This window comes from Grampus griseus (genome assembly GCF_964374135.1).
Source record: "Grampus griseus genome assembly, chromosome: X".
Classification (NCBI taxonomy): domain Eukaryota; kingdom Metazoa; phylum Chordata; class Mammalia; order Artiodactyla; family Delphinidae; genus Grampus; species Grampus griseus.
The window spans coordinates 111,145,428-111,171,252 of NC_138999.1; the positions used below are offsets into that span (position 1 = coordinate 111,145,428).

Here is a 25,825-nt window from a genome sequence, read left to right on the forward strand (position 1 = left end):
TACGTTAAAAGCTTCATAATAAAATAGAGCTACTGCTTTATATCTCATTCTTTCTTTCAAAATCAAAGGTCAAAGGATGAAATACAGAGTACCAAGATCAGTGTTTCAAAAACTCTATTCCTAAAGAAATGTTAGTATGTGTTGTGCAAATAAAGGATTCAATGGTCAAATAAGTTTTGGGAACAACATATACAATATCACTTGCTTGGAGATTTATGATCTTTAAAGCATTTTTTAGCATGTTAAAAGCTCTGAAAAATCCTATCAAAAAATAAACAAAAAACTATTCATTTTGTAAGTGCAGCCATTTACTGAATTTCTTTTTCCAGGAACAATTTTAGAGTAGAACATCTATTTGACGTCTGATGGAACATGGGGGAAACTCTAGAATAGAAAGATTTTGCCAGAGTTTAACAGTGAGGTGACATACCAGGATAAAAAAATAAGCATGTTGCCATAACACAGGTGATCTTGAATGCATCTGGATATTCTATATTTATGATTTTTTCCAATTAACAACTATAAGTTGATTTCATGATTATCTAATGACTGGAACTGAAAGCAATGTTAGCACAAGTGCTGAATAAAATGGCCATGATAACGCATTCAATAATAAGGAAATGTAATGAGCTGATCAGTGAGGAGGCAAAACCTCATTACATAATCAGATTCAGTAAATTCATTGACTTCTGATTTTGGCAAATGTATGACTGCTCTTTCAAGCACTCAAGAATAGGCTCACTGTTATCAAGTTTTCAGCCCAAATAAAGGATGGTCTAATTGTGTCAGGAAAAGAACCAGCAAGCATAAAATGAAAATTCAAGGGAAAGGTGCAAGCACTAGTACTGATATTCCAGAAATTACAAAAGCAGAACTGGTAAAAGTCATCTAAGAAACAAGTTATAACCTAAACACTGTTCTTTGGCATAGTTCACATATCTAGAAATGTGTCATTGCTGTTTACTTTGTCACTGTCTGCTACAAGAGACCATCCTGGATCACTGATGACAACCACATGTCTTCTCATAATAAAAAGTGGGCTAGGGAATTCCCTGGAGGGCCACTGGTTAGGACTCTGCGCTTCCACTACAGGGGCCTCTGGTTTGATCCCTGGTCAGGGAACTGGGATCCACAAGCCGTGGAGCGCAGGGGTGGCGGGGGGAAGGTGGACTAGAAAGTGGAGATAAAGTTTGAAGAGAAAGAGGAAAACAGAAGATTGTGAATCCTCAATCTTATCTTCCTTAGTTCAAACTTATCCTTTTCCCTGCTCTTTAAAATCATTCCCATTCTCACCACTCTTAAACCCTTGAAATGTCCAATATAAATATTCCACTCATCTTTCCTCTTCCCCTCCACACTAGGCTCCTATTTGTACCTACCTTTCAGAATTTTCACTATCCATGAGCCTCATCATCACCAGGAAGCAGACAAGGAGAAGAAGTGGAAGTTTCACAAGTATTTCAGCATAAATTATGAATTAATGGTGTCATTTGGAACAACTTTGCTTTCCTTCTAGAACAAATCTAACCAATGTTCTAAGTTTATATATATAACCTTTTCACTAAGACAAAATGAACAAATAAGAACTGCTAAACCTCACCTGATGCTTCATGTAATGATTCATGTAGGGGGTTGCCATTCTACTAACTTTGAGGCAAAATGGACATAGCAAGTTCTTAGTATTTTCATGGGATGCTCTAAAATGAGTTTCTACATCAGAAAATGTTGATGATCTAAACTGGCAAACCTAGAAATATAAAGAAGATTTAATTTAACTTGAAAATTTGTAACCGATACGCAATTATATCAAAGTAGCCACAATAAGTCATTTGTTTAGAGTAACATGATGTAGTACTAATTCAGCTCTGCTGCCTATACAACCAAGGATCCTGATACTGCAAGTAATACAGATAATCTCTGAAGCAGAAAAGTTGTCTTTCAAAGTTTAGGGATATTCCTAAACATCAGTAGATTCCCTTCTTTTCAGATCTACTACCCCCCATCCCCATCCTGACTTGAATTTTCAAAGTCTGACACCTCTTGACCAATAAAGTTTTTCCTGTTACATCAAATGAGGATCCTCTTCTTTGGATTTTAAATAGCATCCAGGCTGTAACAGAGGCAATTTATCTTTATCTTGCTATCTTACTGGGGACCACTTGAAATTCTGGAAAAATACTGGCTCCAAAGCCTTTAGTTGAGTTCCCCGTAACTAACAGTATTTCCGATTTCTCTAACACGTCTATATTCTTCCCTACAGGGTAAGAAAGTCAATATGTTTGTCTTTCTCCAGCAGGGCTTTTTGTTTGTCTAGCAGAGGGGTCAGCAAACTATGGCCCACAGGTCAAATCCAACCCACCACCCACACATACATGAGTTAAACCAAGAGTTTCAACTATTGAAGAGGGTCTTCATTTTAGTAATTCATTTTTATTTTTAAAAAAAAGAACAATACTATTTCATGGCATGTGAAAATTAAACACCTAAATACACAATAAAATGTGTGTGTACCTGGCAAACATATGGCATTTCACCGGGTTTATGAGTGTCCTTCATATGTTGTAAAAGAGTATGTTCTGTTTCAAATGATAATTCACAGATTTTACAAATAGCTGAAAGTGGAAAAAAACACATTACATCATTTTAAGGATGTATAAATCAAAGATTCAGTTTGCACATCCATAACAACAGCAGCAACAAGTTAATAATAATAATAGTGGTGATGGTGGTTCCAACAATTCTAGTGTGGTTAACTTTGTAACGCTGTTCTAAGGACTTTACTTAGTATTAGCTTGTTTCATTCTCATACCATCACTGAGAGCTGTACTGTTAATTTTTATCCCCATTTTTTCAGATGAGGAACCTGAGGCACAGAAAGATTAATTAAGTTGACTGACATCTCACAGCTGTATTAAGAGGCAGAGCTGGGATTTGAATCCAAGCTAACTCCAGACTCTGTGATTTTAACTATCACTGCAGTTACTTTTCTTATTAGAGTGTAAATGAAGACCATTAATTTTATATTTGCAAACCAGGGAATCTGAGTTTTGTAATTTACTTCCTACATACAATGCGTAAGTTATGCCAAGGAAGTTTCAATTTACAAGAGGGACTTCAATTTTAGTAAGTAATTTTATTGAAAAGTTTATACAAGTTAAAATATGCTTTCAACTTTGCCTCCAAATTACAAAATCTATTTCTTATTCTTATTTTTCCATCAGAATTCTTAAGGATTCCTCATAGGTTAGATAATCAAAATCATTAATGTTCAGGATTTTAATAAAATTGTGACTTACTAGAAAACTCATGGGGAGTGTGTGTGCTCTCAATGTGACACTGCAGCTGGAATGGTGTGGGATACTGACGGTAGCAGTGCTGGCAGGTGGTGTGGTTTTCCCAGCTCTCAGTGTTCTGCTTCTCAAGTTCCAAATGATGTTTCATGTGGTTCATAAACCTATAAATGATTGTGAACAGGTTCAAATATTCAAATTTATAACCAAAGACAAATCTCACAAATAAGTACCTGAACCTAAATGTTAAAAATGCAGTTGTATTACTCAAAGTAACACCTCTAAAGCCATATAGTCCTCTGGAAAAGTGTGCAATTCAAATGATCACTTTCATTAAGTGCATCAGTGAACATTCTTCTTTGCATCTTTGTTTTAAAATAATCCATTAATATAGTTAATACGAAATACTGCTAATTTGCTTCCTCACCATTATTTCAGATTAAAATTTTTTTGTAAAGAAAAACAGCAGGCTTCTTTTCCATACATGAAATACTATTTACATTTTAAAATAAAATACTTAAAGGAAACTCTACCACCAAGAGCAGCTACAGAATCATGAGAGAAATCTTTTGACGGCCTTGTGATATACAATAGCTTTCAGCTGCTTAAAAGACAAATTGTTAGTATTTTTATTTGTGTCTTGGTTTCTACATGCATGTAATAGCAATTTTAATACCTATAATTACAAGAATCTTTTATTTAATGATACAGGTTTACCGTTAGCACAAACAGTTCATTTTAACTCACAGACTGTGCCCTTTGTAGCACAGTCCATTTTTCAGTTCTACATTCTGCTATGTCAGATTCCCTAAAAGGCTTCTTATGAGAAGGAACTATGACCTTTAATGGCAGAGAGTACAATATAAACAGGCATATCTATTTCAAACGGCTTACTGAAATGTTTTACTGAATTTCAAAGTAAAGTTATTTAATCAAAATTACAATCTCAAGTCTGGGTCAAATATTAATAGCTAGTCACTATGAGTCCCTAAAGGAAATAATCTTGAAATGAAGTAATAATGTCAGCAACCTAGGCAGCACTTATTACAGAGGTTTTAACATTTATCTCTTCACACCTCCAAAACACCACTTATCTTTAGAGCTGCTTATGGTACACTTTGAAATATCTTTTTCCCCCTTTCATTTTAATATCATCTCTATTAAAATCTATTTAAAAATCCTAGTCTTGCCTAAATATTTACATATAAAGGTCATGAGCCATTAACCTTTCAGCTCACAACTTTAGTAAAATGTATTTGTATAAAATAATCTGTTAACTACCTATCTCTCAGTTATTACCCTGCCCCCATCAGCAGCTCACACCTCTTAAACCAGTAGATGGAGATGTGGAAAAAAGGAAACCCCTCACAAGGCTATTCTCAGAATAAAATAACCCTAACTGGTTTTGGTGACACTCGATGTAGGGAAAAATATACTACAATATGTTGACAGGGCTGAGAGGAGAAATCTTGAGCTATTAGGGTCTACCATCCCTTAAAACCACCACCTTTATCACATCAGATAATTATAATTTCTTTTTTTATGGTAGGAATAATTAAGATCTAGTCTCTTAGCAACTTCGAAGTTTATAACACAGTATTGTTGTCTATAACCATTATGCTGTGCATTAGATCTCCAGGACTTATTTATCTATAAAAAGTTCCAAGTTTGTGCCCCTAAATAACATATCCCCAATTCCCCCATCCCTGGTAACCACTGTTCTACTCTGTTTTTATGAGTTACAGAGTTTTTTGTGTTTTTTTTTTGCGGTACGCGGGCCTCACACTGTTGTGGCCTCTCCCGTTGTGGAGCACAGGCTCCGGATGCACAGGCTCAACGGCCGTGGCTCACGGGCCCAGCCGCTCCGCGGCATGTGGGATCCTCCTGGACCGGGGCATGAACCTGTGTCCCCTGCATCGGCAGACGGACTCTCAACCACTGCGCCACCAGGGAAGTCCTGAGTCACAGAGTTTTATCGTAACACTGTTTCAGTGTTACATAGCAAATAACAATTTCTCTTCTGTTAAGCTACTGGGACCATTAGCAATTGATGGCTGGTAGGGCTTGATAAAAGGAGGTAATGAAGTGTGAAAACTCATATGAATAATATAAGTGAAAGGTCTTTGAAAACTATAAAACGCTACCATAAATGTAGCATTCACAAGTGTTTTAGGCTTATATTACAGAGTATTTCAGTGTTTTTCTATGTACTTCATTTTGGACCCAAGAATTCACCAGGAAAAATAAATGCTGAGCTTAGAAATGACCTACCTATAGAATGTTTAAGAATGCTAGTTATAAATGATGGTTTTCAAGGGTAAATATTTTTAAAAGTTTATAAGCGTGTTATGTGTCACAATATAGGTACAGACATACATATGCATATATGTATCTGACCTAAGGGAAGTGCATTGATGTCTGCAATTTACTCTGGAAAGTATAAAAAACTCAGATGGATCTATGGATAAACAGATATGTAGTAATGCAAGTAGAGTAAAATATTAATGCTGGAATTGAGGTGGTAAATATATAGAGATGTTCACTGTAAAATTTTCTCAACTTTGCTGACTATTTGAAATTTTTTATAATAAAATATTGGAAAAGCAATGTCAGGCTATATAGCCAATTAAAAAATACCAATCAATATATCCCGTTACTTTGTTCTTGTTATATTTCACTTAGGATGATAGATATGTAATATGCCATATAACTCAAAGACTGCAAAGTATAAGCTCCTAAAATTTGAAGCATACATGTATAACTCCTCAGAATTCCATTGAGAATTGAATCTCTACTTTGAAAATCTGTTAAATTATAAAATCAAAGCAGACATGTTGCACAGAACTGGTACTTCTGGGCTTCCCTGGTGGCGCAGTGGTTAAGAATCTGCCTGTCAATGCAGGGGACACGGGTTCGAGCCCTGGTCCAGGAAGATCCCATATGCCACAGAGCAACTAAGCCCGTGTGCCCCAACTACTGAGCCTGCGCTCTAGAGCCCGCGAGCCACAACTACAGAGCCCACGTGCCACAACCACTGAAGCCCGCGTGCCTAGAGCCAGTGCTCTGCAACAAGAGAAGCCACCGCAATGAGAAGCCCGTGCACCGCAACGAAGAGTAGACCCTGCTCGCCGCAACTAGAGAAAGCCCGCGTGCAGCAACAAAAACCCAACACAGCCAAAAATAAATAATAAATTAAAAAAAAAAAGAACTGGTACTTCTCTAGATGATCCAAAAAAATCACTTCTTCTGTAAGGAAAATGTACTAAAATTATAAATATGAACTGTAAAAGAGAACATTAAATAAAACAAACATGGAGGAGGTAGAATTGGATAAAGTGGTTCTTCTTGTGATAGGAAAAATAAGATTCAGAAGCAGTTAAAATTTTAATAAAAATATCTCACGGAAATTCCTAGTTCAATGATAAATACAGAGAAAAGAATGATTTTCCCCTAGCTTAAAATAAATTTTGTCCTTTCTTAAGCTATCTGAAAGAAATACAACTAAAGTGGATCCAAGTGTCAAACTCCTAAAAATACAAGAAAAGATAAAAGCTTTTCAACATGAAAATCTGCCTTTATTCTTAGTAGAAAGTTAAAATTGCTTATCTAGGATGGCACAGAAAAAGAAATACAATATTTACATCTGTAGCATCCCAATTTTCAAATAGAAATAGAAATAAGTATTTACATACCTAAGATTATTTTTAAGAACTTTCAAGCAACTGAAGCATTTAAATGTTGTATAAGTCTTCTCTTCCTCATCAACAGCTCCTTCATGTCTTCCATAGTAAAAGTCACTAACTAACATAATCAATTTTCCTTTCTCTGCACCAGTCTCATTTTTATCTTCAGTACTGGAAAGTTCCACTTTAATCATTCCCAAAAATGCATTTACCATGTCTGGACAACAACGCTGAAAGAGAAAAAAATATATAAGCCTTATTTATATTTCTTTAAAAAATTAGACACCAAAAAATGATTCTGTGTTTATAACTAGGGCCAGCTCATGTGGAAAGACAGTCTCACATAGTTTTAATCACAAACAATAAATAAAAGCTACATTTTAGAAAAAGTCTGTCACTTTCTCCAGGTGCAGAAGTATATATAACATGCTATGATTTGTGTATATTAATAGATGGAAAATAAGAACATTCATGTGTGCTGGTATACACAGGAAGAAAATCAAAGAGGATACAAAACAAGTTAATAAAAAATGATTCCTTTGTGAGTTGTATTGAAAACTAGGCAAACAGGAGTCGGGGTGAGATTTTTTCACTGTATTCCTTCTTATACTTTTTGAATCATGTGACTATAATTACCCCAAAATTAAATAAACTAAAGATAACTAACAAACTCATTCCTTTCTTTTCTCTATCTATGATGCAAAACATAAAAACATCACTTGATTGTGTATCTCTACACAATATTACATAAATAGGAAACCTGAAAGCATTGTAGAAGTTACTTCTTACTTTTAAAACCAAAGCCCAAAGTCCAGTTAACAGAAGTCACACTCAGGGAGACGGAAATAGTGATAGATCAAATACAGTTTTGCCGAAGAATAAAGAGACTGTAATTGGAATTCCAGGATGCTCCTTTTCTTTCTACATTTTTTTGTAAAATGCTGAATTTCAATGAAAAAATTGCCAATCTTTGAAATAGTGAGCAATAACTTTTACTAAATAGTTTTCTTTACCTTGTATTCTTCTCATCCCTTCTTTTCTGCATATATCCTACACTACCTTTTTTCTTGCCTCCTTCCCCCCTTCCTGCCATTTATACTAGGCATACAAAAAGAATATGGACTATCTTTCCACAGACACAAAGGACACTGTAGTATCTACTAAAATATTTTAAAATATTTTCATTAGTACTTTGAAAATTACCTAAAACCTAATTACAAGAGCTTCTTACACCAATATAAATCTAGAATTAATTTATAACAACTACACATACTATATTCTGGATTGAGTTAAAAACTATCATTTCATATGAAATGCTCCACCATTAGGAGTTTATGTCTAAGTGCTAAAAATTAAAATGCAAGGCTAAGATTTTCATTGAGTAATGTGACATGCATATATCACCATGGACAAAAAATAACATAAAAAAAGAAATTAAGTTACATGAAAGATTAAGCACCTAATAAAATGCCTGCTTTACAAGAAGTTTGAAGAATGGCATGACCTAGTCAATAAAATATCCCGATTAATATATTATTTCATTAAAAATTAAAATATAATATGTAGTGTTTGTAAACTTAATTTTAATAATTTAATGATTGGGAAGGATTTTAAAATCTCTTATAAAGTTAATCATTATGAGTATCAATTTTTACTTAAGTTATATGAAAATACCAATGAGAAGATTTCTTATCTAAATATCTGGATAAACTAGCATTTACTATATATCAATCCTTAATATTTTAATATTAATATTTTCAGAGATTTGTGAATATTTTTAAAAATCAAATTTTGAAAAAGTTTTACCTTCATGTGAAATTTCAAAGGATCCAAAAGATTGAACTGAACATTGCACTTTGGACAAGATCTTACAAGAGGTGTTGCAGTTTTATGGAGAGTTGGTGAGGTATTTGTACCTAAAATAAATTAAGGAGTTTTATGAGTCAAATTCTCCTTTTTTAACCTTAAACCCAACCAGTAATAACAGTTTTAAACTTCATCACAATTTCTGAAATTTATGTATAAATAATACCATTTCTTTTTTATACACCAGATTCATATTTACCTTTCGATAGCAAGACAGGGGAGGATGTCACTGAAGGAGTGTTCATTAAAGACAATGAAGCACAAGGACTTATGTCAGAAACTCCTTCGGTGATCTTTGGCTTTTTTGGACTAACAACGTTTTGTTGAGAAAGAGAACAATATTCCATTATTATAGGCGGAGACTCTTCTAGATCTACAATGATTAAAATAGTGGGAAAGATATTTGAAATTGCTTTAGTATAGAATATTGTTTACAAATGCTACTAAAATGGCCTTACATTTAAAATTCAGTAAGAATACTTTGGAGATAAAGGTAATATAATTGAATTACCATATCATACAACTGACAATAAAGAATGACCAAAATTTATATGATCAATAGGTAGAAAGAAACCGCACAAATAACCATTATGGACAACACAGTTTGAACAATTCATGAAATAAACTTTTTATGCAAGAAAATTCTAAAGATGCTTTCAAATTAATATATAAATAGGTATCATGAAAGAAGTCGGACCAAAAAAACCCAAGCCACCCCCCCACCAAAAAAAAGGCAGAAGAGAGAATACTCTAAAAGCTCAGTTCCAAAAAATGAATTTCTCTTCAGATGCTTCAATGCATTTGAGCTTGTAAACAAAAACAATTTATATTCTAATCTAAAAACTTAGAGAAACTCCTTAAGATACTTGAAAAAAAGTCCTAAGATATCTAATGGAAAACCAAGTTGGTTCTTTTCCCACTTAACAACCTGATGGGTAGTTTAAATTATCTATTTAATTCCTACATGCAAAGTAGAAACAACTAATCTTAAATATCTTGAATGACAATACCTCACTTATTCATATGAAAAGGTTTGGAGTTAGTATGATGGCTTTCAAACTATGTTCCCCTGAGCCTAATGGTTCTGTTTTAGGGAATTCAGTGGGCATGTCAGACAGAGAAATTCTCATTTTACTTTAAAAAAAAAAATGAGACTTTTACATAAAATTCTGTTTGAATAGAGATTTCATTGCTGAAAATAGTTTTGAGTTTGAAAACCATCACTTAAAGGCTAAAGAATTATGCAATTCAGGGTATTTGCAAGAGAAGTGGGGCTATTTAGGCTATAACCAGACCCAGAAAAAGTCCCTTTTGAAAATAACACACAATTGTACTTTGTGATAAAGATTCTAAAACTGCACATGTTTTAATGCTCCCAACTGTATACTAATAGGAGAAGCAGAATAGGTATATGCCAGGAAAATAAGAGTATTACACCAGTGGGCTCCTCTGTCAAATCTGCGTTTCATTCTTTGAGATAACACAGAAATGATTTTTTTCCATCTTCAAGCACATGATTACTGACAGCTATATTACAGACACTTAGGACTGATTTCTGTGTAATCACACTAACATTCTTCTCAGTTGCTTAGGTTCACTGAACAACCAATGAGTGCTGGTATTTTGGACTAGGCAACTAGTTATCTAATAGGCTGTTTTATATATAATTTTTAAAGCATGCATAAATCTCCAAGTTAAATAAAATCACTCTGAGCTCAATAGTTTTAAATTCTGATTCTTCAACTTATTTATCTGTGTTGCCTCTGGCTTGTGCTGTTCGCTATCCTCAACAGTGCCAATAAAAATCCCATTCTCCTTCTTTAAAATCAAGTTCAAATCCAGCCATCTCCAATATCCTATGATGATCCTAGACAGGAGTCCATTAATCATGCTTCTGAACATATAGTCCATATTACTATTCATAATTATCATGCTAACAATGTTTATTGTCAAGTCTTTCAATGCTTTAATGAATTTTTCACTTCTCACTTATCTCATTTGAGCCTCAAAAAAGCCCTGAGATAAACAGAGCAAGAATCAAAATTATATAGCTAAACGGCTGATTTCAGGTCTAGAAAATGAATGCATTATGTGAGAAAAATAAAAATATCTATTTTAATAATATGAGAAAATTGAGGTGTAAAGAGGTTAGGTGATTTAATAAAGGCTACAAAAATATTTAGAATAGAGACTCAAGCCTATATCTTCCTAATCAACTATAAACCTATTTACCATTAGGGCAAAGTTCCACTCTTTGCAGTATAACAACTTAGAGAGAGAGGGAGAGTGGAAGCTTCAAGAATTCACAGATTTTTTCTATGAATAAAGACTGTGTGCATTATAAAATCAGACTTCAGACATCTATTTCATCTTATTTATTTTGGTTCTTGGTTATTTTACTCACTAGATAAGTGGCACCTAGATAAGTGATTATCAAACCAAATATTATCAAGGAAAAATGTTTTTGGCACACATATTACTATAAATTTCTTTCTATTTTGGTTTTGTAAATATATACTAATTTGTGAGTAAACAATTTAAATATTCACAAAAATTTTTGTGTACCTTTCTCCAGTTAGTGAAATACATCAAATTTGCTAACATAGAAACAATAATTGCTTTGATAACAGGGAATTTTTCAACTAGATAAAACTTCATGGCATACTATTTCAGGTTAATGAAGAACTTTGTTATGGTGTACAATCAAAGAACTATAATTCTTCTTTAACTGGAAATTTTCATTATTCCTTCAATGGATATTTACTGAGTAGTTACTATGTGCAAATCACTTATTTCTTTAGTATTGCCATTTTATACTACTACCCTATAACCATATTTAACTATCACATCTACAACATTAATTTTGATAGAAAGACTCTAGCCTATTAAGAAATCAACTATAACCATGCATTTTTTCTCATACTAATTACCAAGTAATTAATACTTTTTTTTTAAACCATAGTATTAGGGTATCAGGGGACTTCCCTGACTCACAGAAATTATATTAAGATTTTTCAGTGCATGGCTGGCTCCAAGTGAGAATGAGCTCAAAGAATATGTTAGTCAACTTAATAAAAAGAAATAAAATATTCTATCATTAAATACGATTTTATATAAAATCACCCAAGAAAGACATTCAGGAATGATTAGCTTCCATTTTACAATATATGAAAAACATAGCATGAAGATACAGGCTTCAAAATAGAAATCCATCGTATATATATATTCATCAAGTCTCTTTTTATTATATTTATAAAAACTGCCAAACCAAACCTATATAAACTGTTGTTCCATGTTTGCGTAGTGGTGTTGAATCCTGGGTCAAGTCTAACACCAGATCTGAAGAATCATCCGATTCATCTTGTGATGAAGTCTTTATAAAATCCTGTAATAAGTTATAATTATTTTGTTTTACAAAGTTTTATAAAGGTAAATTTAACTGTATGTCAATACTATAAAGATAACCTTAATGATTCAATTACTAATAAGTTATAAAACACAAAGATATTTATTACTTGCTGTCAAAATCAGCATCTACTAGGTAAAGGGTACATGAGAACTCTCTGGATTATTTTTGTAATTTTTCTGAAAATCTAAAGTTAGTTTTAAATAAACAGTTAACATTTAAAAATAATGATAATATTACTAGCAAAGTAGAGGTTATATTTTGGTACAACTTTTCTGCAAGAAAATTTTGGGAGTATCTATCAAGGGCTTTAAAAAGTTCATATCCTTTGATCCAATTATTCTAAATAGTCCATTTCCAAGACTTTATGCTAAGGAAATGAAAATATTTAATGGAGAATTATTTATAATAGCAAAAATTAAAAACCTGTATGTCCAACAATGGTGGAACGGTTAAATAAATTAAATAATAGACTATCATGCAACATTTTTTCAGAAACAGCCAATGACAAAGAAATGTTTCTAATATAAAGTTCAGTGGAAAAAAGAGGACCAGACACCTGTGTATAAAATATAGTCCTGATTGATGTACTCTATATACCACACTAACCATCTGCAGAAAACAAAATTCTCTTCCGTTTCTTTTCAACCCCTGTCCCGCTCTGCACCAAACCCCATACATATTACCTTTATCATGGGAATATAAGGATCCTGCTTGCGTGTTTTGTGCTTACAAGTTGAGAGAGACAATCATGTATTAAGAATTTTACTTTGCTACTAAGTTTTCTGTTGACAGAGACTTGTTATGGAGACAGATATTGAAGTGACACAAACCATTCTATTCCTAGAATTTGAGGCATAACAGGCAGATTTCTGCATTTGAGCTTTACCATGTATTATATAAAATCAATAATAGCTATATGACTTAATTGTAACCAAGCACAATCTAACTACAAGGTAAATATTTGCACTTAAAAATGGAAAATATTTACTAGCAATTCCCAAAATAGTTCTTTAACAGAAGTTCCTCCAAACAAACTTAACACTTTACTTTAAATCCTTTCCTAGGTGATAACTCTGGTCAATTAAGTACCACCGTTTCAGAAAGCAGATATATTATTAAACAAATAACTTGTTAAAATAATTCTCCAATTGGGATTTTTTAATATCTCATAAAGTAGTTCAGAAAGATACCAAATACAATGGTAAGGTACAAAAGGTGATAGACTAGGATTCGGAAGACTTGTCCATTTATTTAACTATGGAACCTTGGGTAAGTCACTTATGAGATTCAAGTTATTCCTTTGCAACTGAAATAGTAGCCACCAATTATTGTCTGTTTAAAATGTACTTGCCTCTTTCACAGTACACATGGTCCCAGACTTTCGATGGTTCAACTTACGATTTTCCATATTACGATGTTGTGAAAGCGATACGCATTCGGCAGAAACCATACTTCGAATTTTGATCTTTTCTCAGGCTAGTGATATGTGGTTTGATACTGGGCAGTGGCAGCAAGCCACAGCTCCCAGTCAGCCACGTGATCACGAGGGTAAGCAATCAATATACTTACAACCATTCTGTTTTTCACTTTCAGTACAGTATTCAATAAATTACATGAGATATTCAACATGTTATTATAACATAGGCTTTGTATTAGATGATTTTGCCCAACTACAGGCTAATGTAAGTGTTCTGAGCATGTTTAACATAGGCTAGGCTAAGTTATGACGCTTGGTAGGTTAAGTGTATTAAATGCATTTTTTTTTTTTTTTTTTGCGGTATGTGGGCCTCTCACTGTTGTGGCCTCTCCGGTTGCGGAGCACAGGCTCCAGATGCGCAGGCTCAACAGCCGTGGCTCACGGGCCCAGCCGCTCTGCGGCATGTGGGATCTTCCCGGACCGGGGCACGAACCCACGTCCCCTGCATCGGCAGGCGGACTCTCAACCACTGCGCCACCAGGGAAGCCCCCAAATACATTTTTAACTCAGGATATTTTCAACTTACGATGTGTTTATCAGGATGTAACCCCATCAAAGAAGTCAAAGAAGATCTGTACTACATGTATTCTGTTAAGAAGTTGTCACAGCAGTACTAATGAAGACCTAATATGATCTCCCATTTTATAAACAGGTAAGCTAAAGTATGGTTAAGTAAGGTTCCCAGTACAACCCAGCTTCTTACTGATGATGAAGCTGGAATTAGAACAAAGGTCGGCCTTATTACGAAGCCTGTGCCTTAAGCTATATCAGACTTACTTTAAAATGGATAATAATAATTATGTCCCTGCCTGCTGAAAAGAGTTATTGAGGTTAAAGAGAATGAAAAAGTTTAAGAATTTCAGAGAAAATTCCCTAACATAGGATTCTCAATTCATTTGAGAATATATGTCATCCTTAACTGTGGCTGCATAACAGAATCACCTGGAGATTTTTCTGTTTTAATCTATTATGCCCAGGTCTCACCCAAGACCAACTGACAAAAATCTCTATTTTTAAAAAACTCTCTAGGATTGGGAACCTGATTGAGTAACTTTGATGAAACAACCATGCCCACAGAAACAAAAAATTCTGAGTTTGGATGAGCTCTAGTTTCTAACTTTTCTAACATGAAAGATATCCCTCCTCCTTATTATTCTTCTTCCCTGGGTCCAACATAGAAATGATTTTCATCTATCTGTATTTAAATAATGATGTTTCCTTTATTGTTTTTCCTTTTTTCCCCCCTTTTTTTTGGCCTCACCACATGGCTTGTGGGATCTTAGTTCCCCGACCAGGGATTGAACCCAGGCCCACTGCAGTGAAAGCGCCGAGTCCTAACCACTGGACTGCCAGGGAATTCCCTGGTTTGTTTTTCCTAAATGCCAGACAGCTTATTACAGTATGAGGAAACCACTGAGTTAATCTGATTCCAGCTAAAATCAAATAATTTTTGCATTTCTTGTAGCCTGCAATTATCAGGTGCACCTATTAAGTTTATAAAAACATTAAGAACAGCCTGTGGATACTTAGAGAATCCAAGTTTGAGAGCCAGCGGTCTGGGTAAAGGTTGTCATTTTAGAAATGAAGAAAGTGAGGCCCACAGAGGTTGTGAAAATGCTCTACTTAGGAACAAAGACAGAATCAGCATTCAAGTCTCATTTTCAATCCAGGTTTCTTGGACCATTAGTCCAGGGCTATGATTGATAATAATCTCTGAATACAGATATAGGTTTTCCAAAATTGAATTTTTTGCTTGAAAGCTCAAATTTTATCATTGGCAAGAGTAGTATCAGTTTTCTTCCATGATAGGCATGCTTTGTATATTTCTGAGTACTGAAAAACTGTGTGTGGCAGATAGACTCTAAAGGTGGCCCCCATAACTTCCTCCTGATATTAAGACTTGTATAATCTCCCCTTGAGTGTGGGCGGGACCTGTGATTGCTTCTAACCAAGAGAATATGGCAAAAGTGACGGGATGTACATGATTATGTTACATAGGCCATCTTTCCCTTGCTGGCTTTGAGGAAGCAAGCAAGTCATGTTAGGAAGGCCTACACAGCAAGGAACTGAGGACGGTCTCCAGCTGACAGCAACAAGAACTGACACCTTCAGTCTGACAACCCACAAAGAACTGGATACTGCCAACAACAATGTGAGCTTGGGAGCAGTATTAACTGATACTGCAGCTCTGCTTGACACCTTGATTGCAGCCTGGCCCAGCAGAGGACCCAGTTAAGCCATACCCTGACTCCAGACTCATAGAAACCATGAAATAGTAAGTATATATTGCTTTAAGCTTCTAAGTTTGTGGTACTATTGTTAAGCAGCAATAAATAATTACTCCATGGTGCTTTATCAGTCATCCTTTCAAGTAAGAATGGCATTCTATTTAAAAAAAAACAGCTAGTTCAGCTTGCAATTCAATCTCACAAGTGCTTTTCCTCAAGAAAAACTCTATACTGCAGATAGAGAAATGCTTTATGATGCATACTACCCATTTCGTCACACAGAATATTTAAAAAGAAGTGTATTCAAGGGTTGAAAGTTAATAAAATTAGAAACAATTTATTATTTCCTCAAGAATATTCTTAAGTGAAAGTGAAATTTTTCTACTGTGAGTGCTTGGTGGCCACCGATACAAAAACTACTAGTAGGGTTGGGTGGCACTGCCTTGACTCATATTAAGGCACCAGCAGTTTCACCCTCCATTGCCTTTGTACCACTAGTGCAAATGTTAACAGAGTGAAAAGGGCAAATGTCTTAGTGTTAGTATGACAATGGTTTTGACCTCACAGACTACTGAGAGTCTCAGGGAACCCCAATGGTCTGTGAAATACACCACTGCTCCAAGGCAATGCTTCTATTTTTAAAAGCACATACTTAAATGTATGTATGATGTGTGTATGTGCATATTTTAAAAACTCTGGGCTAACCTGGATTGAAATCCCAGATCCATCATTACCAGCTGTGTGGCCTTGAGTGAATCATTTAGACTCTCTGAGCCTCAGTTTCCTCAACTATAAAATGGGGGAAATAACTGCGCTTACCTCATAAGAAAGTCATAAGAATTAAAAGAGATTAATTTATATATAGCATCTAGAACTAAGACTTACCCATGTTGACAGACTAACAAATGTTAAATATTACCATTATATATTATTTCTGTTAAAAGTTTTAAAAACTAAACTATGAAAGTATGTTTTCAAAATAAACAGCAATAATGACCTTGGAAAAATCTTCCCAATTAAGAATGCCTGGTTTAAGGGCTTCCCTGGTGGCGCAGTGGTTGAGAATCCGCTTGCCGATGCAGGGGACACGGGTTCATGCCCCGGTCCGGGAAGATCCCACGTGCCGCGGAGCGGCTGGGCCCGTGAGCCATGGCCGCTGAGCCTGCGCGTCCAGAGCCTGTACCCCACAACGGGAAAGGCCACAACAGTGAGAGGCCCGTGTACCGCAAAAAAAAAAAAAAAAAAGAATGCCTGGTTCAGTTTACTGTCTTAAGAATTTTGCCATTATGCAATTTTCATTACTGATTATACTTTTTTACTCACCTTTCGATAGCATAGTTTTCAATATTACACCTATTTAAGCATATTACCTGATTTATTGACAGGTTGGATAGTTAGTTCCTGCAGCTATTATTTTGGGTATTGGCTGAGCCATCATAAAGATGGTGACATTTTCTTTTTTTATACTCTAATAAAGATGTTAAAAAAATGGTATATATGTGTTAATCCCATTCTCCCAATCACAGACTCCTTGTTTGTAATAGCCCTTCCACTTTCCCTTGCTCCTTTTTTTTTTTAACATCTTTATTAGAGTATAATTGCTTTACAATGGTGTGCCAGTTTCTGCTTTATAACAAAGTGAATCAGTTATACATATACATATGTCCCCATATCTCTTCCCTCTTGCATCTCCCTCCCTCCCACCCTCCCTATCCCACCCCTCTAGGTGGTCACAAAGCACCGAGCTGATCTCCCTGTGCTATGTGGCTGCTTCCCACTAGCTATCTATTTTACGTTTGGTAGTGTATATATGTCCATGTCACTCTCTCACTTTGAAGATGGTGACATTTTCTGATAGTGATTATGTTTCTACTGGGATGGTGACTAACTATGATAGTCCACAATTCTGACTGGGTATTATAATATCCACTGTGTCCCTGATCTAATTCTGTAGTTTTAGAAACACTTACAGGTTTAGACATGCTCTGAACAGTATCAGAGCTATGTGAAGATTTAGATTCAGGATGAAGTCTAGGCAAGGCAGCCACTGGATCTGATGTCGGGTGTTTGTAGAATTCACTTGTAGGCTTGAAAACATCAGTAACACCTGTATTTTAAAATTACAAAAATATTGAATATTTCTCTACACAACCAATTTTGTCAAAATATTTCACTTTAAAATTAAAATAATACAATAATACTATACCTTGACTGACTGTCTTTAATTCCTTTGAAGATGAGCTGGGAGTACCTCTGTTCAAAATATCTGTAAAAATTATATTTATTTAAAAAATTTTTATTTGAATGAAATATATATTAAGATAATAGAAAAAACTTTCCAAAAATATATCCATATATAACCAATAGTTGAAGTATATTTTTTTCTCTTAATGGTGACAGGGTTGTATATAGACCTGGGTTATTGTGACTGGAAATCAAGTCCTTCCCCAATCTCCATGCCACATTCACACCCCTAAAAGCCTGGAAGCTTCATTATGGGCAAGCTGATGGATTATCTGTACCGTTACTCTTGACTTCTGAAAGGGATACCATCAGAGACTGCAGACTAAATTGAATCTAGAGTTTACAAAAGTATCTCATATCTACCTACTACACCAAAAGTCAATTTGAGCCTGACATGACCTTCTTTCTGTATCAGTTTAATATTGCTCACTCGTATACCCATGTGAACCCATAACTTCTAGGTTATTGAGAAATCAAATGAAAATTTAGAAAACTGCTAATCAGGAGAAGATACAAAGCAGACCAAAAAATCCCATAAGACATCAAAAAATTTCCTTTTTCCCCTCCTAGTAGAAAAGAACCAGATCTCATAAAATAATTCTATAAAGGGTCACACAAAAGTAGGGTTTCTGACTAAGCACTACAGAAGTCTTCTAGGAGAAAAATCTGCTCATTCAAACAACCTGGTATTGTTTTTGTTCAGAAATTCAAGGTAAGTATTTACCCAAACCAGTAAAGAGCTATTCCTATAGTACTTTTTGGTGACTGCAGTGTATCAAACACAAGTTTTTATCCCCCCTCTTACAGTGGTTCTTTTTAAATATTTAGCTCATGTTCCATATGCTAAAATATTTTATGGCTCACACATAAAACATCAATAAAATCATTTAAATTCTGAGTTATTTAGAAAAGAAATTTCACTGGGGTCAATTTTCTTTCTGACAGAATCACTTAAAACTAATACAGGACTTTCTTGGTGGTGCAGTGGTTAAGAATCCGCCTGCCAATGCAGGGGATAAGGGTTCGAGCCCTGGTCCCGGAAGGTCCCACATGCCGCGGAGCAACTAAGCCCGTGCACCACAACTATGGAACCTGCACTCTAGAGCCCATGAGCCACAACTACTGAGTCTGTGTGCCACAACTACTGAAGCCCGCACACCTAGAGCCCGTGCTGCACAACAAGAGAAGCCACTGCAATGAGAAGCCTGTACACCGCAATGAAGAGTAGCCCCTGCTTGCTGCAACTAGAGAAAGCCCACACGCAGCAATGAAGACCCAATGCAGTCAAAAATAAATAAATTAATTTTAAAAAACGGATATTAAAAAAAATACTAATACACATTATTCTAGTTGAGTACTAGTCATCTATAACTGATATAAATCCAATGTGAACTGTCATGCTTTCAATAAGATGATTTGAATAATATTGAAATATGGCAATATTTCAGTATAAAAATAATCACAGTGACTAGGGAACATTAAGAGAATATTCTGTTCCTCTATCGGCAGCAAATATGCCAACATGCCTACTTCTTTGAAGTTGCACTCCACTTAGCATCTCTCAATTTGCCACAGGAAGTGATACCGAGAATTAAACTAAATTAAATTATTCTACCTTTTATAAAACTGAATAGAAGTGCTATTCTAAGTTCAGAGTCAAGAGAAGTAAGAACTAGGCTTTCAGAAAGTTACAAACTTTTCTCTAAACTACACTATTATGCACTGCCATAGTAAGTAAGAAAACACTGGTATGCTGGCTACATTCTTTGGTAAATTCTCCTAGCTTAACAAAAGTAAGTATAATGAGAAAGAATCTGTTTCCTCATTCTCCACTGAAACTCAGTATGTTGTTCCTCTGCATTTTACACATTTCTGATTGGACATCATTAATATCTTCACTTTAACATTATAACAATGTCAAGTCTAATTACTCTACCAGAAATCCACAAAGGTACTGGACATATTCTCCTAGAAAGTGTGGATTAAGGATTAAGTGTGCTGACTGCCTGCATCATCCCAATATAGCAGCTGAAGATCAGGCCACTGTATATTCTTCATGAATATACAGTAATCAGGAGTTGCTGAAAGATGGGTGTGGCCAGAAGCTAATGGCCATGTTGGTACACAGACCAGCACCTTTTAATTTTTGTAGCCATGAATCAAGATGACTCTGATGAGGCACTTGCCTGGGTGTAAGAAACTCCATCAGAGACTAACACAAACTTATTTAGTAGTCTGATATTTTAAGCAAAGCATTCCAACACTTCCTTTTCCGGGTACATTTGGGCTTAAGGGAAAAAAAGAAAAATTAACAAATAAACAAGTAAATAGGCTACTTGGCTCCAATAAAATTATGATTTCTAATCTCAAAAGGCCTACAATGTTGTTAGGTAATCTTAACCTTTAGGTAATTTAGTTAACATTTTCCTTTTCTCTCATATGATATTTTTACCTCTCACATCTCCTTATTCAAGTCCCCAACCACATTCTCCCTCTGATTCTCACAAATTCTTATTGACCTCTATGCTCTCTCTCTCTCACCTCCAGCTCCTTATAGAGTAACAAGGACATATAAGACAGCCCCAGGTTTTCCATTAGAAGCAACATCTTATAAAACTTTGCTTCACTGAAAGTGAATGCTTACTTGAAATGGCTGGTTTTGAACTTTGTATCTCTCCAACAAAGATCAGCTCATCATCGTCTTCATCCTCAATTCCTTCTACTTTCTTCTGCCATGGTTCCAGATCTTCTTCTTCACATTCCATGAACAGTTCTGCCATTTTGGAATTATCTAATTTTTCAAAAAGAGAGAATCAAATTTTATTTTTTAAATACGTTTTTTTGCAATACATAGTATGATATTTAAGATGTACTTTAATATTCTGATAGCAATTACTGAACTGATATTTGTCAGTAAATGGTAACAGCAGTATGAAACTTGGAACTCAACCTCTAATATCTAAACTAGTAAAATTAATCTAGCTAGATAGATAATGGATGACAGTAGTTATTTACAGTGGCTAATAAATGTTAGGAACAATCAAATCCAATCAAAGTGAGTTTCAGTTTTATGACTAGAATATGATTATATCCATGAAAGGATTGTACCTATTATCTGAAAACCCCCCACAAACTTCTGTATTAACAAAAGGGAGATAAACTGAGAATAAGAAGCAACAGGTGGGAGATATGCTAGAAAAACTGAACCAGATTCAGGGATACCAGGCACAGGACAAGGCAGGGATGAAATGCTGGAACAAAAATAGGATAATTAAGTGAGGTTTATTCCATCCCAGAGCAGATTATGCATTTCTCACCTGAAGAAACTAAGTAAAGAACACACTGTGGATACCACCAGCCTACAAGTGCTGACCAATCACACAGAGCTACCAGGAAGCATTTTAGTGCCTCATTCTTAAATATGGATAGACACCCAATAAGCCCCAGAAATATGACTAAAATCTCCAATGTGAAAGACCAAAGTAATAAAATGGACCAAAAGATATTAAAGAAAACACAGATAATACAGAGAACAAGAGAAAACATTAGAGACTGTAATTAGCATTTTTAAAGAGATAAGATAAGAATGTTATAAAAAGTAATATTCTCAAAGCAAAAAGATTAAAAATAAAATAGCCAAAATTCAGTAAAGAAAAATAAAATGCCAAAATTGAGTAAACAGCCCGTAAGTGGAACTAAAAGTCAAAAAGTATACATATACTAAATAGAGAAGACAAGTTTGTTATAAAATCAATTTCAAAGGTACAACTCACGTAATAACGGCCCAGAAAAGAACAGAGAAAAAAGGGGATATAATCAAAGGAAAAATACAAGAAAAATTCCCAGTTCTAAAGGACATAAATCTCTAGATGGAAAGGATCCACCAGCACCTAGCACAATGATCAAGAAAAAAACCTACAGTAGATGGACAAATCATGAAATTTCAGAATGCTGGAAATAAAGAGAATATCCTAAAGTCTGAGAGAGAGAGAGAGAGAGAGAGAGAGAGAGAGAGAGAGAGAGAGAGAGAGAGAGGAAGAGAAGAAAGTTGGAATAATGATTTCAAAAGTCTTAGTAAAAATAATTTTCAATTTAGAATTCTATACCCAGCCAAGATTTTCGTCAAGCATGAAGTTACACATTCTTTCATCAAGAATAAAGATCCATGGGACTTCCCTGGCGGTGCAGTGGTTAAGAATCCGCCTGCCAATGCAAGGGACACAGGCTTGAGCCCTGGTCCGGGAAGATCCCACATGCCACGGAGCAAATAAGCCCGTGCACCACAACTACTGAGACTGCGTGCCACAACTACTGAAGCCAGTGTGCCTAGAGCCTGTGCTCCGCAATAAGAGAAGCCACCACAGTGAGAAGCCAGCGCACTGCAATGAAGCATAGCCCCCGCTCGCCGTAACTAGAGAAAGCCCATGCACAGCAACAAAGACCCAACACAGCCAAAAATAAATAATGAATAAAATAAATAAAAACGCAACCTTTAAAAAGAAAAAAGAATAAAGACCAGCAACATCACACAAAATTTACCTCCCATTCACCCTTTCTATCTTAGGAAGACCCCCATCAAAATATGAGACTTAAGGAGGAAGACAGAATGCAGAAAACATGACATTCAACACAATACAAAGACAAAGGGAAGTCCCAGGACAATAGCCATTCAACAGGTCTAGAGAGCAACCAGCCAGAGTAGAGACGACCATTACTCCCAGGAGGAATGTCTCTAGGAGACCAAACACACACACACACACACACACACACACACACACACACACACACAGATTAACAATCAAATTGTTAGATTACCTGACAAGTTTTACCATATAGAAAATCAACTTAAGAGGCTACAGAAGGGTGTGAGAAGACTTGGCTATAAATTTTAATAAATGTATCAAATTTTAAAAACCAAAAAATTTAAATTGCTGGATATAAAAAAAAAAAGAAAAAGGAAATGTATCCATAATATATTATTACCATCGTATCAATACTATGCTCATCAGCAAACAATATTTGTTATAGTCATCACAATAAAAACATCAAATATGATTTAACCAAAAATTGAGATATAACTACATTGGGAGGTGCTTGGGGGTGGTGGTTAAGTGTACGAAAACTAAAATCCTCCTATTTCTTAATGGAAAAATCATTAGATAATGGCAAAAACTGATGATTCAAGAGACAGCAGTACATATTTCAAAAATTTAGAAATATGAAACTAATTATTAGAAAAACAGCTAAACTATTCAAAGTGGATGCCTTGAAAAAATAGGGAGTACGTAGGCCCAAAACACACGCACACCTCTCTCTTGCTTGCTCTCTTACTTTTCAAGAATCTGTGGGTATGCAACCTATAAATTTCTGATTGTCTTTTTTAAACTATGTATTATTTTTAAAAATGCACCCAAATTAAAATAATAGCAATGAAGATGGATATAAGTGGCACTAGATATATGGAGTAAGATGTGGATGGGGTAACAACTTTGAAAAAATAAAAACAAAACAAAATAATAGCTCTAGAGTTCTGGCTTAGACAATGATATCCTTTTTTTATTAGACAATGATATCTAAAATTTATCTTTTAAATTAAATAATTTCTAAAGGTAATTTTACTAGATTAAAACAATGTCATTTCTACTTTTGACTCAAAATTAAAAGGTACTATGTGAATATAATGATTTGGGGATGGCATACAAAAGAAACACGTTAATAAATTGGTGCTATTTTCTAACAAATTTTTAAAATGTAGTTTCCCCTTCTATACAAATAATTTCTTAGCATAGTGTTGTTTAATGCTTAGTAGTTCACCTACCATAAAAGAAATAAAAAAATCTTCCACCCTCCCAAATGTAACCAATTTTAAGAACCTATCTCTTTTCTAAACCTTACTTAAAAAAATATATACAGAATGCTCTAAGTGAAATAATTAAGAGTGTAATTCATAGTTTAGCATTTGCATATTGTGTCCCTCAGAGCCCTCATTTGTACTGTTTTTTCCATCTAAAATACCCTTCCTCCTTACCTTATACTGTCCATATTATTCAAGTATAGTAGAAAGAGCATGGACTTGACATCAAATTGAATAGCTCAAATCTTCATTGCACCATTTCTAATGTAACTCTGGAGAAATTACTTGAATCTGTTTCCTCACCTAAAATATGGGTGTAATATCTACCTAATAGAAGTGGTAATGTAGATTTAGGGAAAAGCTATATAAGTATCTAACTTCAAGCAATACTCAACAAAATATTAATTCCCTACTCCTTCCCAACTCTTGGTTCAATTGTAACTCCTCGATAAACTATTAGACCCTGTTTTTCTTCCACCTTTTACTACACTGACAGCCTATGCCAGGCAACTCAGAATATACTATATATAATCTCAAACTGCTATTTCTTAATGTGTCTTAACTGTGCATGTCTAACTCCAAAGTAAGCTCCTTGAGAGTAAAGAACATATTTTCTTCTTCCTTTACATTTCCTTTTACACACAGTAGTCTACTGGATATGCAGTATGCACTTAACATATGGTAATCTAAGGGCTAAGGAACTAGGCAAAGTCAGGCAATGCCAAATTAAAAAAAATGAGAGACCCATGTATACTGATAATAAAGAAATTTATATCTACGTTAATACCATGGTCTTAATGCCATGTTGATACATAGGTCTTCCTCATTCTTTTTAACTGGGTACCGACACTGTCAATATATTCAAGATAGATGGTTGAGTAAAAAATTGTAAGGGCACATAATAGCATGTACAGTATGATCTTATTTAGAAATAATTTATTTTTTGTCTATGCATAGAAAAAAGTCTGTGATTATGTATACCAACCCAATAATAGTAGTTATCTCTGGAAATGAGGAAGAAACACTTCATTTCTACTTTACTGACATTTTTATTGTATGTATTTCTTTTATACTATGGTATTACTTTAATAAATTTAAGTGTTTTTGTGTGTTTTTTTAACGTGCCCACCTCTGTCTCTCTCACCTTTCCTCATGAAGTAAGGTTATCAGTACAAGACCCAAGTACACTAGTATCACTTGCAGCAGCAATACTTACTTTTTGGTTGAAAAGGGTTGTCGTTGTCCATCAAGTTGCAGAGTCACCTATGCATTAACACATGACATCAATCAATTTTATGAGTCACTTTAAGTAACACCAAATATACTGAAACATGATACTTGGGATTCAGAAATCTTGGGTCTAATTTCAATCTCCAGAAACTCACCATGTGACTTCAGACAAGGTAGCAAGGTAGCTCTTAGTTTTCTGCCCTATAAAATAAAGATACTTACTATTAGGGTGGATTTATTAAATTAAATGTACACACATTAAATATTTTTCTCTACAAAAAGTTTACCTTTTGAGTTTGATATACACATGCTACTCACTTTCCATAATTGGTTCATTCCTGAATGAATGCAAATTTTGTAAATAAAATGCTGAATGTAATAAGCATTTATTATTTGAAGAAATCTGAAACTATTAAACTACAAATAATTTTTGAAAGACACCCTTCTGTAAATGAGTAATCACCCTGTAATACATGCCTTCGTAAATCTGAATTTTGAAATGCTAAGTAACATTGACCTTTAACTGTTGCTCTTTACATTTCAG

At 34.7% G+C, this 25,825-nt stretch overlaps 1 protein-coding gene across 1 annotated transcript in view; it reads right to left on the reverse strand.

The window, feature by feature from the left end:
• ZNF280C (zinc finger protein 280C) overlaps positions 1-25,473 on the reverse strand; it is a gene marked incomplete at its 3' end in the record, with an annotated part of 43,595 nt that extends 18,122 nt beyond the window's left edge. The window contains exons 1-12 of the mRNA XM_082681465.1: positions 25,437-25,473; positions 25,268-25,314; positions 20,842-20,988; positions 18,160-18,219; positions 17,924-18,060; positions 12,113-12,224; positions 9,039-9,212; positions 8,780-8,889; positions 6,983-7,203; positions 3,297-3,454; positions 2,512-2,612; positions 1,601-1,747 (exon numbers count right to left, since the gene is read on the reverse strand). Of these exons, the coding sequence (XP_082537591.1) occupies positions 1,601-1,747; positions 2,512-2,612; positions 3,297-3,454; positions 6,983-7,203; positions 8,780-8,889; positions 9,039-9,212; positions 12,113-12,224; positions 17,924-18,060; positions 18,160-18,219; positions 20,842-20,988; positions 25,268-25,298 (1,398 nt within the window). The 5' untranslated portion in view covers positions 25,299-25,314; positions 25,437-25,473. The remainder of the gene's footprint in view (positions 1-1,600; positions 1,748-2,511; positions 2,613-3,296; positions 3,455-6,982; positions 7,204-8,779; positions 8,890-9,038; positions 9,213-12,112; positions 12,225-17,923; positions 18,061-18,159; positions 18,220-20,841; positions 20,989-25,267; positions 25,315-25,436) is intronic.
• Positions 25,474-25,825: the final 352 nt, after the last annotated feature.